Consider the following 16,965-nt stretch of genomic DNA (forward strand, 5'->3'; position numbering starts at 1 on the left):
TGTGTCCAGAAATTGCAAGGAAGTAAAAATAGAGTATGAAGGGTGTCCAGAAATTGCAACGAAGTGAAAAAAGAGTTGCTGCTAGTGAGACTACACCTTAAAGTTCGCGCGTCCTGGCTCTTCCAAGGCGCCTGAAACCACTAGGCAACACCACATTGTTGTGTCAAGGTGTCCAAAATATGTTATTTAACCACTTTTTTTTGTCATTTTACTTGTCCATATGAGATATAATTTTCCAACGAAGGACACCCTAACAAGAGTATAGCTCCACCCCTGGTCACAAGTTTCACTACCATAAGAATGAAACTACTGGTATGTTTGGACAAGCTTCCAGAAATCTACTTATTTTAAAAGGCATTTTTTGTTAGAAGTGTTTTCCGAAAAAATATTGTAGGAGAGTTTTAGTGTATGTGGCTAATCAATTTAAAACACTTCTCCAATATCAGAGCAGCAATTTGTGTTTCACCAATGGTTCCAAAAGTGCTTAGTAGAAAAGCAGCTTCTGAAAATTGAAATACAAAAGTTTTTTTACCTAAAAGCTTGTTCAAACACCTCAGCTCTCTATAATAAGCATTTAAAAAAAAAAAAACACTTTTGGCTTCCCAGAAACTTGGCCAAACAGTCTATAAAGTGAAGAAATTAGCAGGAATTCCAGTCCTAAACACAGACAACTCTAGGGGAATGACATGATAGATGATGATGCAACTTATAGAACAAAAACAAGATCATTGAGATAAAGAAGAGAACCTACCAAAATAAAAGGCAAATGCTATTTTGTAGGAGCAAATGCTATTTTATAGAACAGTCACACAAACAATAATATTTTGTAGGAGCAAATGCTAGCTTTAGTTCATATTCGTAAAATGAGTATCATAGCTTTAGTACAATCATTGTGTAAATAACACACCTAGAAGGGGAAAAAAAAACTCACACACAGGTAAATGTAAATCATATGGAGAGAAATCACTTCAAACAGCCTGTAATCTCTGGACATCCATTAAGATTTATTGAAGAACAGAACATATGAGACACAGGCTTCATACAAGAGATACAAGCTAATTGGAACTAACGCTTACACATTATTGATACACTTTCACTACAACAACATACCCGGTGTAATCTCACAAGTGGGGTCTGGGGAGGGTAGAGTTACGCAGACCTTAACCCTACCTCTTGAAGGTAGACAGATGATTTCAGAGAGACCCTCGGCTCAAGTGCAACAAATCAAAGTAGTTATGAAAAAGGAAATATGGCGGTGAAGAAAACATGTCAATTAATAAGGATACAAAGCATTCATAAAAAAGATCAGTAACAACATCGAAATAATGTGGTAACTGAAACACAATAGACAACAGATGGTAACAGATGTCAAAATACTACGACAGACATGGTGCTACCACACTCTAAGCCTAATTTATAAAGATCCCTACTTTGTCATAAAAGATTAATTATTGAGTAACGAAATGATTGGCATTATTGAAGCAAAATCGATTTGCAAAACTAGTATAACTGACCAAACTAGCTTTGGATTAAGGTACCATGACATATTATTTGCAAATGACATAGTAAGATTGACGAGACAAACAACAGAGTAAATGATAGACGAGAGGTTTTGAGACAGACCCTACAGTCTAAAGGTTTTAGGTTGAGCAAGACTAAGACAATACTTAGGGGTCGTTTGGTTGGAAACAAGTAATCCCAGGATTAGCTATCTTGGGATAACTTATCCCACCACCATGATATAAATGGTGGGATAAGTTATCCAAACATGGCAACCAAACAAGCTACAAAAAATTTGTCCCATCACTATTTTCTTATCTCATCACTATTAATTTTTATCCCTCACACCAAACGACCCCTTAGGAGTCATTTGGTGTGAGGTATAAGGTATAATAATCCTAGGGATAAAATGCAGGACTATTTTATCCTGTGTTTGGTTGGAGACATTAGGTAGTCTTAGATTACTTATCCCACCTTTTATACCTTTGTGATGGAATAAGTTATCCCATATACATGGTGGAATAACTTATCCAGCTATTATTAATCCCGGAACAACCCCGTACAGGGCAAGTTTTGTGACGCATTCATGAGGCGAATGTGGAAGTGAGGATTGATCCACAAGTCATAATCAAGAGAGGAAGCTTCAAGTATCTTGGGTCAATAATCTAAGGAAACAAGAAGATATGTCACGTGATGTATTAGAGCGAAGTGGATGAAATGGAGGTTTGCATCTGATGCACTACGTGATAAAAATGTGCCACCGAGACTTAAAAGGTAAGTTCTATAGAGTGATTGTTAGACAAAGAGGGGGGGGGGGGGGGGTGCATAGGGTGTTGATGCTCCAAGGCCATGTTGAAGTACCAGTAAAACAATTAAGTTCTTAGACTTGAGAGATGATGGTATTTTGGACATATAGTAAAGATTGGTGTTTGGAGAAAAAAAACAAGATATAACATTGGTCCAATGTGTTGCCCCCAAGGCCTAGCTCAAGTGGCAAAAGGTGGAGGATTTGTGGCTTAGGTCGCAGGTTCAAGCCCCATACCATGCAAAGTGAAGCCCGGTATTTAAGTGGAGAAGGGTAGAGGGGCGGGCCCATTATCCACCGAGTTTAGAAGGCTGTGATTGGTCCAAAGGGCGGGTCACAGACAGATTTCTCGGTCATCAAAAAAAAAAAAAAAACATAGGTCCAGTGTGTTTCAGATTTCTGTTAAAAGGAAGTTTTTAGCCTAGTTTCAGTAGTAGATGGAGATAAAACAAGAGCAGAAGTCATATAGGAGGTATTGACTTCCAGAAACAAAATATTCTGATGTCCCATTTAATGTAAGGAACCTTTCAAGAACTTATCCAAAATGAAATCAGTGTTGTGGTCAAAGAACAATTTTGACTTCCAGAATTCAGACCAAAGTGTTGCCCGAAAACCAAAACAATCTAAAGTTAGGTTTCTAAACAAACTCACACATGTTTCCAGAAACTCCTCATCAAAAAATAATCCAAACATAACTTTTTCCCAAATTTTTTTCCTAGAACTTCTCCATCAAAATATTTCTCCGGAAACAAACCAAAACTACATCCAAACCTACTTAAGATTCCCACTGTACACCATCAATCCACCACCCCACCCCACCCCCTCCCCCAAACAAAAAAATAAAAAGAAAATAAAAGAAGAAATATACCTAATTCAGCAGCCTTCATTGCAGCAATTTTTGCAGCATCAATATCAGAGTCTTTCACGCCCTGCTCCAAAGACAATTCATTATTTGGATCTTGACCTTGTTTTGAGTTCGAACAGAGTTGTCCATCAGCTGCATTTGCTGGATTCAAGCGTGAAAAATAAAGACAATGTAATTAAAAACATAATAATAGAAGTCCAGGAAGAAGAACAGGGTGGTTAATACCATCTTTTCCCTGCGCAGAACTCTCATCCATGCCTGAGAATTTTGACTTCTTAGATGGAGACACTCGCCCTTTACTAGAAGCAACATTTCTGTCTTCAAATATCTTCTCTCGGTCCTCATAGTTCTTCCTTTCCTCTTTGGTGTATTTCTCACCATCCAACTCCATAGCATCAACCTGTGGATCTTTTCTTGAATTTGACTCATTTTTGTTGCTTCTAGACTCCTCATAAGCAGGTGAACGATCGCTCCTACGGTACCCTTTCTCATCTCGGCTGTCTCTATACTCCTTATACCTATCACTCTCCCTGGATCTATTATCGTCAATGCTAGAGTTATTAGAACGCCTACCTGATCCTACTCTATCAAATGATAAATCTTTATCTTTGAACGATGAAGATTCTCTCTCCTGATTCTTGCTTCTATGCCCTAAATCCCCATACCTATCTCGGTAGTGTTTGTCAGTGTCACGTGGGGAGTATCTTGATCTATGATCATTATCACGCCTGGAGTTGTTACCATAATTGTCCACTCTTGAATCACGATGAGAATGAGAGCTTAGCTTTGAATATCCTCTGTCATCATCATCAGTATGCCTGCCATGTCTGGGATAATCATTTTGCTTGTGGTAATTGCGGGAACTCCTAGAAGATTGTCGATCAGACTGCCTTTGAGATTCACCACTTCGATCTTGTCGGTTTCTACTGGAACCCCTATCTATATAATCATCCTTGTGTCGCCAATCATCCTTCCTTGATGGGATAGGACTAGAGCTCCTCTTGCGGGCAGGGCTCCCTACATTCACCGAAGATGGGATAGTTAAGAAGCAAACATCACATGTCAAGCTTTACCAAGATCTTTTTTTTTTTTTTGATAACCGAGAAATCCGTCTGTGACCCGCCCTTTGGACCAATCACAGCCTTCTAAACTCGGTGGATAATGGGCCCGCCCCTCTACCCTTCTCCACTTAAATACCGGGCTTCGCTTTGCATGGTGTGGGGGTTCTATCGATAACTTTAGTAGATTATATAATCATATTCACAAAGGCAGATTCAAAATGATGACTAGATTGTGTCTATGAAGCACTAAAGAATAGCCTTATTACAGGGATTAAATTATTAGTTTGGAACTGGAGAAGCAAATTTACTTAAGGGTGTTCTAATATGACATAAAAGTAACCTTAGTTACTTTGTTCTGTGACCAAGTTACTGAGGTACTGTTGCTCTGTTTGTAATGATATACTTTAAGGGGTTGTTTAGTGTGATGGACAAGAGGATTTAATCCAAGGATAATTTTTAAGTAGTCTTTAATCTGTTGTTTGGTTGCCAAGGGTGGATAACTTATCCCAGGATTAACAATCAATCCTGGGATAAGTTATCCTACCCTGGGGGGTGCAATAATAATCCCAGGATAACTTATCCTGGGATTAGGTGGGTAAAATAACAAAAATACCCTCCTTAAACCCCACTTTACATTCATGATTCATGTATATTAACATAATTTTTAACAACATTTATAATAACATTCACAACCTTAATTGTTCGCTGTTCTTATGATAATATATTTTTCTATTAAAAAATTACATTTTATAAATACAATTTTTATTTATGAATATAATATAAGTTGAATTTATTTGCCTAACTCTTATGTTTATTTATATTTTGATTTCTCTCAAAATGTTCACTCCACTACTAAATTGCTCATTTTTAATTAAATAGTTTATTACTCACTTAAAAATTATATTTTTATACATCAATTAAAATGTAGATAAATTTAATAATAAAATTTCTTTTAATTTTAATAAACTTAAAATGGAAGTTTTATTTTTAAGCTAAATAAAATGAAGATTTTATTTTTAAACTAAATAAGATGAAAGTTTTATTTTTAAGCTAAATAAGATGGAAATTTTATTTTTAAGCTAAACAAGATGACAGTTTTATTTTTAAGTTAAATAAGATGAAAGTTTAAATTTTAAAAACACACGGCACAATCATATGGAAATGCACACCCAAAAATATTTAAGCTAAATAAGATGGAAAATTTTATTTTTTAAGAATGAATAACTAAAACTTGCAAAGAAAATGTAAAAAACAAAAAAACTAAATAAGGTGGAGGGTATTTTTGTAAACAACTTATTCTTAGAAATTATGCAATGAATATAAGTTTGAATATGACAAACCAAACAAGCAACAAAAATTAATCCCAGCATAACTAATCCCAACATAACTTATCCCAGTATAACTTATCCCAACATAACTAATTCCAACATAACTTGTATTCAAACCAAACGAACACTAAATGTTATGACTTATGAGGATTACTGACTATCGATTTACTTTTTAATCTAAGAATATGTTACCTCTATTCAGTTATTTAATAATTTTTATTTTTATAATAAATACCGCTTTATTTGAAAAAAGCATGCGCTTCGCTTCACACTTCTCGCTTCTGTGAAGCGATCCCTCGTCGCTTTTTTACGCTTCTTGCTTCCCAAAATACTGATCTACACAAACATCAAAATTGAGGGAGAGAAAAATTTGTACTCCCTCCGTCCCAATTTATGTGACACCTTTCAAATTTTGAGATTCAAATAAGTCTATCTTCAACCATAATTTTTTAAAATATATTTCAACAATTTTGTATTGTCAATTATTATGACTTATAGTACTTTTTACGTAGTTTTCAAATATATAAGTTTTATTTCAAAGAACTTGAAGATTTCATCCTCAGATTTACATCAAACTTAAATTGTTAGACTCTCGTAATCATAAACTGGAACAGAGGGAGGATTAAATTCCTTTGACACTATTTTATTCATAATCCATTAGTTTAACAAATCAAAACTAGAATACATAATTGATTGAAACCCGAATATCAAAAAGCTAAGCATAAATCAATAAATATATTCTTAAAATATTAACCGACTTCTATACTCCTAAAAGCAAAGTTGTTTCTTCAAATAAACAATCCACATGGAATAAATGAAATTGCAATATTTAGCTTTACCTACTATTTAGACTTTTAATTCCACTAAATTATGTCTACTTGAAATTTGAAGATTAGTCAATCTGCCATGAATTTGAAATCATTTCCAGTTCAAACCGAGTATAGTAAGACTTTTATATGGATGATATATTAAGTTAAATTCATCGAAAGAACGGCATGAATGGGTTATTCAATATCACTTAGTGATAGAATAATTCTCATTAAATTATATGGTTTTTATGCATATACAAATTTGACAGGCACTTGGCAAATGAAAAGTAAAGGATATGGAGGAAATGGAGGAGCTGCCAGAATATTCTCATTAAGTAAGTGTCTCATTAAGTTGTACCCAAAAATACAGAATTTCCAGAGTTTTGAAAATAGAAGTAATATTTTGATGTTGGAGAGAAATGGGACAAAGAAGGGAGCATAATATATACTCATCCTGATCAAAGGTGAAAACAGTAAGAAGCTATTAGAGTGCACATTCTGGCTTTTATATAGAAACTGCAATACTTCTAGACAATTCAATCACAAACATTAATTGCTATAGAACGTCTTATCCATTAATCAACTACGCCTCAATCCCAATTAAATGAGGTCCAATAAATTCCTCCTATCCAGTCCTCACTATTCATGTCCATTTCATTCCAATACAGTCGGATATATATGTGATATAATATATTATTTTTTATACCACCCATGTCAATTTCACCTATTGTACTAGGTCACATGCCTTATTTTCAATATTGCAACCTCCTACTCTATTCAAGTTAAAGACCAGCAAATGCACATAGGCGGAGTTTTTGCTATAACCATCGTACTTTTCAAAAAATGCACATGCACATGCAGGTATCTCACAAATTCAGGAAAAAGAAGCAACTGGATGTTAACAAATCTACAAGATTGCCTTGAAATATCCAGTAAAGCCTACAACTTGCACTTTCAGCTACCAAAAGTAGACACACATACACAAAGTAAAACTATTAATAACAAACGCAAAAGGCAGGTATTTTGTGTCAATTAAAGAACTAACCATCAGACGAGGATGATCCACCAACAGGAGTCCGACGCCTGTATTTCCTGTTAACAGCATCATTTGAGAGCTTACGGAACGCCCCCTTTGAATCAATATTCTCTTGAGACGTATTTTTTCCATCCACGTCCATAGTATTTAACCTGAACCCAATATAAAATCAAATTCACAATTTCAAACTGCCAACAAACCCATCTACTGTGGAAAATCTTAAAACCCCAAAAAAATCGTTTGAAGAAACAAAATCCATAGTCAAATCTATAAAAAATAACTGAGGTTCATAAAAACTAAGAAATGTAATTAAAAATGTAAAATTTAAACAAAAAGTAAAGAAATCTGAAAATTTAGGGTTTGAAGAAATGAAGAAATAGATCAAAAGGGTAAACCTTTGGTGCGAGCTATGAAGTTGCAGAAATTGATTTGATGTGTTTATCTTCCTCCGCTCTCTTCGTGTATCTACTTGTGCTGTGTGAGAGCTAGGGCTTTTTATTTTTGCGCCAATAAAGGGAAGAAGAATTGATATCCCTTGTTTAAGATGATAAAGCCACAATTTTTATTTTCATTTTAAATTAAATATGGACTTGCTATAAAAGAAAAATGAAAATAAAATGGGCTTAAACTCGGGCTATGTTAATAGGGTTATGCAAAAATCGAACCGATTGATAAATCGAATCGAAAAAATGGTATTAGTTAATTCTTATTGGGTTAGCGGGTTTATAATGGTTTTATATATAAAAAAAAATATGGGGTTATTGATTCGATTTGGTTTTTAATATTGGGTAAACTCATAACTCATTAAGACCGTAGTAATTTATTACTTTACCTCTACATAAATAATAAATATTAATATCAGTAGGTTACTGACTTTGCCTTTTAGAGCCCGTTTGAACTGGCTTTAAAAAAATAGTTTTTAAATCAAAAATAAAATGTCAAATTTAAATGACTTTTAGAGCTTGTTTGGCATTGTTGTTGGTTGGCCAAAAGTGTTTTTTTTTTCGATAAAAGCAATTTTTTTGAAAAAAAAAATTAGTGTTTGGTAAATTCTCAAAACTGCTTTTAAATGGAGGCAGAAGCAGTTTTCTGTTGTTGGGAAGAAGCTAAAAATTTCTGCTTCTTAAAAATAGCAGAAGCAGAAGTAGAATATTATTTTCTTGAAGACTAAAATATTCCTCCCATATATACATATTTACCAATATATCTCTTATTAAATAATTAACATATATCATAAACTAGTGAACTTAATCACGCTTCGCGCGATTAGAAATAATTCGCTAAATTCGTTAAATAATTAATTTTTAGAATAATTGAGTGTTAAAAATATTCTAAAAATTCTTTGTAATGTTTAATTCAAATATATCAAATTTCATTCTTAATTTAGTTTGTTATTAGTACTTGTGTTTTATATATTTTGGCATTTTAAATCGCTTAAGAATCGTAGGTCTTCTGGATAAAAAAGCCACACCGCTAAAATTGTTCACATTATTTTAGAGAAAATGGTCAAATGACCCCCTAACATATTAGTCAATTCTCAACTACACACTAATACTTTACGGTGGTCCTATTACCCCCCTGAATCTTTTATTTTTGATATTTTGTAATCCTTAAACACTAATCTTTTGTCATTAACCAAATATATACACATGTTTGCATACACGCGCGGGGCCCACTTCTATCACTTTTATTTTTCTTCATATTTCAAATCCAGTGAGCCCACTTCCTTTACTTTTCTCTTTTAAAGTTAGAATGAAATTTCTAATTTCAAACAAACCAATATTATGTATGATTCAATTGTGTATCAATCTTTCTTATACAACTCCAATGACAAGTAATTTTGTACATCCAGAAACGATTTTTCTTAGTACTTCACTTTTTACCATTTCAAGAATTAATTTTTCAAATATTCATTTTTGCTTAGCTTATTCTATTAGCAGAAGAACACGTATTTATAGTGGCCCAAATGAGTAAAAATTGACAATTTTTTAAATCTTGAGGGGCAGATCTAGTGATGGAGTTTATGAGTTGAAGAGGGAAATAACTAATATTATGGACATCGACAAGGAGAAGAAATTTCAAACCTTATTGATGAATCTCAATACCCAAAATTTTTATAATTTTGATAGGCAAGAAAAATTTCGAACACTAAATTTGAAATTGGAGAGCATTAGAGAGGATTACGAACGCCACAACATCAGGCTTTCAAATGGAAGATATCACTGTAAGCTTTGAAATGGAAGATGATAAAACTCAAGCTTTAAAAATGGTATAAAAGAGGAAGAAGAAAGAAGATTTTTTCGAGAAAATGGCAAAAAAATGCAAGCTACAGCTGGCAGCCTTAATTTTAGGTTGATTTCATCTTACACATGGATTTAAAATGCAGATTATATGATTTAGATAAGTATCTACGCGCCTAAGGAAAGTGTATTCACTTTCTTGGACATGTCAGCGTTTAAGGGCTACAAAATATCAAAAATTAAAGATCTAGGGGGTAATAGGACCCCCGTAAAGTATTGGTGTGTAGTTGAGAATTGACTAATAGGTTAGGGGGTTATTTGACCATTTTCTCCCTTATTTTAATTTTAAAAGGTAAGTTTGATTTAATAAGTTGAACTAAATTAGTGTTAAAGATGTCCATTTTCAGTGTAATCACCCCTCTAATAATTCTTTGGTCTGCCTCTACTTTTTTCTGAAACCATCCATAGTTAAACAAAAAAAAAATTCTTGATAAATACATAAACATATTTTATTCTTAATAAAATATTGCTCTTAAAAAATCTTATCCTTTAAAATTTATGGTTAAGACATAAAATGTCTAAAAAAATATGTTTTGAACATAAGGCTTCACAAAGAATAAAACTTACAAAAGAAATCGTATTAAATTATACAAAGAAGTAAAATCGCCAGTCCTTTCAGAATTGAAGAACATCATAAGCACATTACATCACAATTGTTTATTTTCTCCTGCACCTGCTTGACTCCAATGCATTGTAACTTATAAGTGAACTCTAGTATGTATCGAGCTCATATTAAATTTACATTCATTCAAGAATTCAAATTAGAAATATGAATAGTAGTAAAATATCAAAAGAATTTTATTTATCATACTCTCAATAAGTATAGTATTTGAACAGTGATGTATACAAATTAACTTGTTGAATCATTAGCTTCGAAAGTTAAGAAGTCACATACTATTTGCAAGATTATTGATACCAATACATGTCAATAGTTTCATTAAAAGTATAGGTATTGAGGAGTGTTGTCCGTTTTTACTTCCATTGTAAGGTCATAGACACGTTTCTTTGTATAATTGTGGATAATGATTATATGTAACAATAAATATTATTTTTTTGAATTATTTTATAAAAAAATAATTTATCTGATTAATTATTGATAAAAATGAGATCAAAAGTAAAAAATAAAATAATAAAAATAAATAAATAAATTCTATTTTTGAAAAAAGAGAGGTGTTACATCACTCTTCTAGCTAAAATATATGTAATGTAAGAATTACGTAAAAAGAATTGATGAGACATATTAATAAATAGAGGATACAAAACGATAAAAGTTTTTTTTTATAACTCATGAGATATATAATTAGATGTAATAAATATAATAGATTCTTTTAATTATTGGTTATATTAATTAATGATAAAAAATAAATAAATGACTTTCTAGATCATAAAAAATGACCACACCACTTTATCTATATCTAACTTTACTATAGATATAAATGTGACAAGAGTAGTAAGACATTGATGCAATCAAATCTGACAATTTAAACCTTTATAAACAAGTCACAATTTCAGGAACTTAATTAAGAAAAAGAAACAAATTAATTGATTATATATGTTTCATTCTTGACAGTTGACATTTTGAAATTTCTCTCTTTTACTTTCTTTTTTTTTTGTTTATATGAGTTTCTTGTTCTATTTTTGTTCCTATTATATTTCATTTGGATAATTTTATTGTATTTATGTAATTCTATCTCTTTTTTTTAGTTACATTTCAAAATTATTTTCGGTGCCACATTTTTCCACATCCCTTTTCAATTATTTATTTTTGCCTATTTAATATTTTCAGTAGTTTTCCTTTAAGATAATTAAGTTAGTTCATGTTTTTGCTTCAACTAATTTTAAAGGAAAATTCAAAAATTAAAATTTTCTGTTAGTTAACTTTTCTTTGTATTTTTTATGATGTAGAATTATATTGATAATTATAATTGATCATCTTTGATCATCTTCCTTTTCTATATCTATTATTTATTTTAGATTATGAAGATCACATGTCAATAAATTAAAATACATCAAAAAAATATATTCTAATGTTTCTCAAGAGTTTTTTTGTTGATGAAAACTTTAGTGATCGATCTTACTTTTATAATTTTGTATGACTTTTTTCAAATCTATCTTTCATTGTTTGTACACATTTTTTTTTGTTTGCATCTTTCTCACAAATACAAATATTAAATCAAATTTAGAAAGCTCAAAACATTAAACAATATTATCTCCTTGATCGTCAAATAAAAATAGTTCTAAAATATTTGTTGAGATTTGAGTAGGATCTATTACAATTTTAAATAATTACTCTTTCATACAAATATGACAGTCTCTTCATACTTATTTTTTTTCCTTTTAATATTTTATGAAAGTTGTTATTCTTCTCTTTAATAATGAATCAACCTTTTTTTTCACCTTTCACTAATCTTAGCTTATAAAATATTTATAAATCACTTTTTATCTTGACTAATTTTTACTACAATTATAATATACGACATATTTTATTTATATAAAATGAATAGATTGAGAAATACATAACCTCAATTACATAAATACTATAAAGTATTCAAATAAATTAAACTCAAAGTATTATATGTATAAATTAATATTCCTTTAACTTTAGTTATATGTTAGTTAATATTTCTAAATTATTCTAAAAGGTAGACATAAGCAAAAAATCTGGAATTCTTGAATTCTCAAATTAATTTTATTATTCTCAACTTAATATAACAACACAAAAATTAAATTCATTTTTTGTGAAGGAAAAAAAACATATACAATGTTGAATCAATAAAAAAAATCTTGAAGGTCTATGAACTAAACGATTCAAGCCTTCAAGGTTAAAAACAATTTACATGAAATTTTTTTAAAAAAAATTAGTATAAGAATGAATTAAAATTAATTAATAAATAAAAGAATCTTTGTAGAAGTACCAAGGAAGATAATCCTTTCCTCTAATATTTAATTTCTCGACATAACCAACATCTAATATACCACTGAAGATTAATGGACGAATTAGTAATTGAGGGGATCCTTTACTGATTTGTTCATCAAACTTAAACTTAAATCCCTAAATATTATCATATGCATCTTCCATTATAAACAATAAAACTTATTCACAAAAATATATGCATGGAATAATAAGTGTAGTAAAATCAATAATAATGAGGGGAAAAAAACAACACAAATGAAAAAAAAATAATAAGAAAGAACACTATAAATAAGAGACATCAAACAAACTAAAATGAGAAGAATAACACAAATTATATAGAGTACTCATCAAAATTGAATTTGAATTTGGAATTCCAAAATTGCCATATGCTCATCTTATCTTCTACACTGTAAATAATAGAAGTTAGTAACAAATAATTTATATATAATAAAATTAGCCATAAACAAAGTGATGTACTTTAGTATAAATAAAATGAAGAAAGAAGAAGAAGAAGAAATTCTTACTGTTGGTGAAGATGATATGCTCTAGTATTTATAGTAATCAATAAATTTGTAACTTTATTGAATAATATAAATTAAAAGAGTAATATAGTAGTCAATAAAATTGTAACTTATATTGATATTAACGTCTTAATTGTAAGTTAGTAATATCTTTTAAGAAGGAATGGAGAAAGGTATTAGAAAAAAGTGATTAATGATGTTAAATGGTGAACAAAATAAATAAAATTATAGTTAATTTTTGCAAAATATTAAGGCAGGAAAATAATGAAAAAGGCACAAAATGTAGTGAGGAGAAAAAAAAAAGGATGAATAAGAAAAGGGCAATAAAAGATTTTATGAATTGATTAGTTGGGATAATAAAGGAAAAAGGCTGTTTTTTTGGGCTTTATTGATTTCGGTTAGTGACCTTTTCCATTCTTCAATATAATATATATAATAATTAGCAATTAATGTAATAACTTATAGACACTAAATTAATATGATTACTAAATAGAATATGATTAATTCTTTAATTAAAAAATAAGATAAAATAGAGAAAAAAAAGTCAAAATAATGAGAAAAATGATAATTAGCAATGGAGGCCTTAGAGAGGTGCCACACCACCTTTTTTACATTTGGCTTTATATTATATATAGATTATTAATGTTGATTTCTTTTTTTTAGTCCACATTTATGATAGTCGATAAGAATGACAAGTGATAAAATAAAAATAAATTGAAGTATAAAAGATTAATTATTTGCATTTTAATTTCTTACCATTTTTATATATCGATGATTGCTAAAGTTTGAATTATATAAATGATCATCAAAATGCAAAAGATTTAAAGATAAGACAAAAGATCAGAATTACTGAGAGCTTTCGAGTTTCTTTTCAAGTTATCTTGCATTTGAGTTCTTTTCTTAATGCTTAAAGTTTTCCGCTGAGTAAGCAAGCCAAGCCAAGGGTTCGCTTGGGACCAGCAATGGTTCTCGAGTGCCGTCCACGTCCAAGGTGTAGGCTCGGGGTGTGACACGACGGACTTTGAGATGCCGTCCGTCGCTTCTTTAAGAAATTAATTATTAATTATATATATAGTTGGCGCAAATATCCGGAAAAAAAAAGCGACGGACTAAGCGATGCAGTCCGTCACTTTTAAAAAAATAATAATAAAAAAATTATTTTTATTAAAAAGCGACGGACAATGTGGCTAATGGCGTCGCTTTTTGGAGCGACACCGTCCGTCGCTTTTATGTCCGTCGTTTTTTAGTATGTTTTTAGTAGTGTATATAACGAACAAATAATACTAATTAAAATATATGTGATATTTTTTTCAAATAAAAATAAATAAATATTATTATTTTGATGTAGTAGTTAAATATATTATGAACCTAAAAAGATGAGAAAATCAATTAAATTACTTACCTAATACTTATACTTATAGATAGGTTAATGTTTAAGATAATAGTTTATTTTGTTGGCATCTCACATATAATTTTATAGACGATTGTTCAGTTACATGTATAACTCACACGCATATTTTATTTTATTGAGTATATCATTTTAAAAAAAATCATAAATATTATTAAATTATTTTTAAGATCCACACAAGCTTGTTGATGGTTTTTATTTTTTTGTGAAATTAATATCTTTTCTCCATTGTTCTAAATTAAAGGATATTAGTACACTATTTAACAATATTATGGTTGAAGGTATATAATAAAATCAAATAAGAAAAGTTTAAGCTCTTGTAGGAAGAAATTTTATTCCATAAAAATTCTTACATGTGACTTTTTGGTTTTTCACTATTGGAGACATGACTGATAATACACATGTAACCCCTAGACTATAATCAACATATCAGAGATATACTTTAACTAAATTAAGGTTTTACTACCCCTGGACTTTTTTCTTCTAAAAATAAAATAAAATTTGTACACCTTTTGGCTTACGGGCCTCCAAACATCTCCCACACACCTCAACTAAGTGGAGTTACGGAGTGTGCCATGTAAACTAAAAAGTGTATACAATCACAAAAAAAAAAAAGAGTTTGGGGTGGGGAAGGTGCGGGGGGGGGGGGGGGGGGGGGGGGGGGGGGGGGGGGGGGGGGGGGGGGGGAAGAGGGGTAATAAGACCTTAGTTTAGTTAAGAGATGTCTCTGAAATTTTGATCATAGTCTAAGGGGTACTTATGCTTGAAGTCCTAAATGTTACGATTTTCAAAACGATGTAAATGAGAAAATATCTAATAAGCAAATTTTACTTGGTTAATATATACTTCTTATATTTGTTCGTTGGTTTTAGTTTTCGAAATGGACCGAATGTTATTTTATCCACATATGGTAAAAAATAAATAAATGTCATTAAACATTTTCTTTGATAAATAAAATTAAGCTGATCTCAAGGATATATATTCAGAAAAATAATATAGAAATAATCATAATTGTATTATATTATTTAAATAAAGAAATAACTTATATTAGATAAAATTATTAATTAATTTTAAACTTCTAAATATTAGAAATTAATAAATAGTTCAAATAAAAAATGATTTCATAAACAAACTTTAAATGATTTCAAAGTCCTAAATATTAGTAAAATAACATAAAATTACAATTTTATCAAATGTGAAAGCTTGATTACCAATTCGTTCTGCATCAATGATACAATAGTTTCTGAAATTCATTCTATATATTGCTGTAATAATTCATTTTATATTAGTGATACAATAATTTTTGAAATTTATTCTATATTAATGCTACAATAATTCACTTTGTATCAATACAATAGTTTCTGAAATCCATTCTATATCATTGCTACAATAATTTATTTTATACTAGTGATACAATAATTTTTGAAAGTCATTCTATATTGATGCTAAGATAATTCACTTTATATCAGTAATACAATAATATATACAAAACAAATTGTTGTATCAGATTGAATATTGTTGTATTGAGAAAAATCATCCTTGAAAAGTAAGGGCAACAATCAAATTTCTAGCAGCCCCAATTGACTACAATGAACTAAATTGCTTGTCTAATTTTTATTCTTCCAAGTCCAATGAATAACTTGTTGATAAAGATATATAACAAACATAATGGAGAAAAAATAGTAATAATAACAAATAATATGATAATCAAAAGAAAAAAGATAGATAATAATAAACTTGAATAATAAGGTAGTAGGAGAATAATATTAGTAATAAATTAATGATACGAGGAACTATATAATGCTTGACTATCTACTAACCTTCTATCATAATCCTCGACTTAATGCATTAGATATGATATATTCTAACAAGTATCATGATTAAAATCTAAGTGATAGATTGTTGGGATATTTATACTATTAATCATGCATGTGTTTAGATATAATATTTACTATAGAATAATTGTTTATTCAATTTTAATAAAGATTTAATAGATCATGTATTCGTCTATGTGTCCTTTACTTGCATAATAGATGATTTAGAGCTCGTTTGATTGAAATGACTTTTAAGTCCAAAAAAAAAGTCGGGGGAGACCTACTTTTGGTTTTTGGCTTATTTTAAGTCATTTTTTACCTTGTTAGACATTTCATAACTTATTTCAAGTCATTTTTGACTTATTTTAAGTTATTTTTTATATTTGTCAAAAACTGACTTAAAAGTAGATTTGACCAACTTTTAAGCAAATTCAAACACCCTCTTAGTGTATAGAGTTTAGCTTATACACAGAAGATTAAAGGGATAATCAATTCTTATTAGTATAAATATTAAACTTAAAATCTAAAATGGAAATTGAACAAGTCATCGGTATGATTGTAGCATAAGATTAAATATAATTTATCTTAATTGTGGGGGCGGTGT

The 16,965-nt window shown here is 30.0% G+C and overlaps 1 protein-coding gene across 1 annotated transcript; it reads right to left on the reverse strand.

Annotated features, from left to right (window-relative positions):
* Positions 1-3,159: 3,159 nt before the first annotated feature.
* On the reverse strand, positions 3,160-7,953 carry LOC125849506 (uncharacterized; the record flags this gene model as incomplete). Its single annotated transcript, XM_049529598.1, has 4 exons — positions 7,800-7,953; positions 7,414-7,556; positions 3,396-4,187; positions 3,160-3,311 (listed from the first exon to the last, which is right to left on the reverse strand). Coding segments are annotated over exons 2-4 (1,077 nt in total), but the record flags the coding sequence as incomplete, so codon positions are not given.
* Positions 7,954-16,965: the final 9,012 nt, after the last annotated feature.

This window comes from Solanum stenotomum, chromosome 1 (assembly GCF_019186545.1).
Source record: "Solanum stenotomum isolate F172 chromosome 1, ASM1918654v1, whole genome shotgun sequence".
NCBI classification, from domain to species: domain Eukaryota; kingdom Viridiplantae; phylum Streptophyta; class Magnoliopsida; order Solanales; family Solanaceae; genus Solanum; species Solanum stenotomum.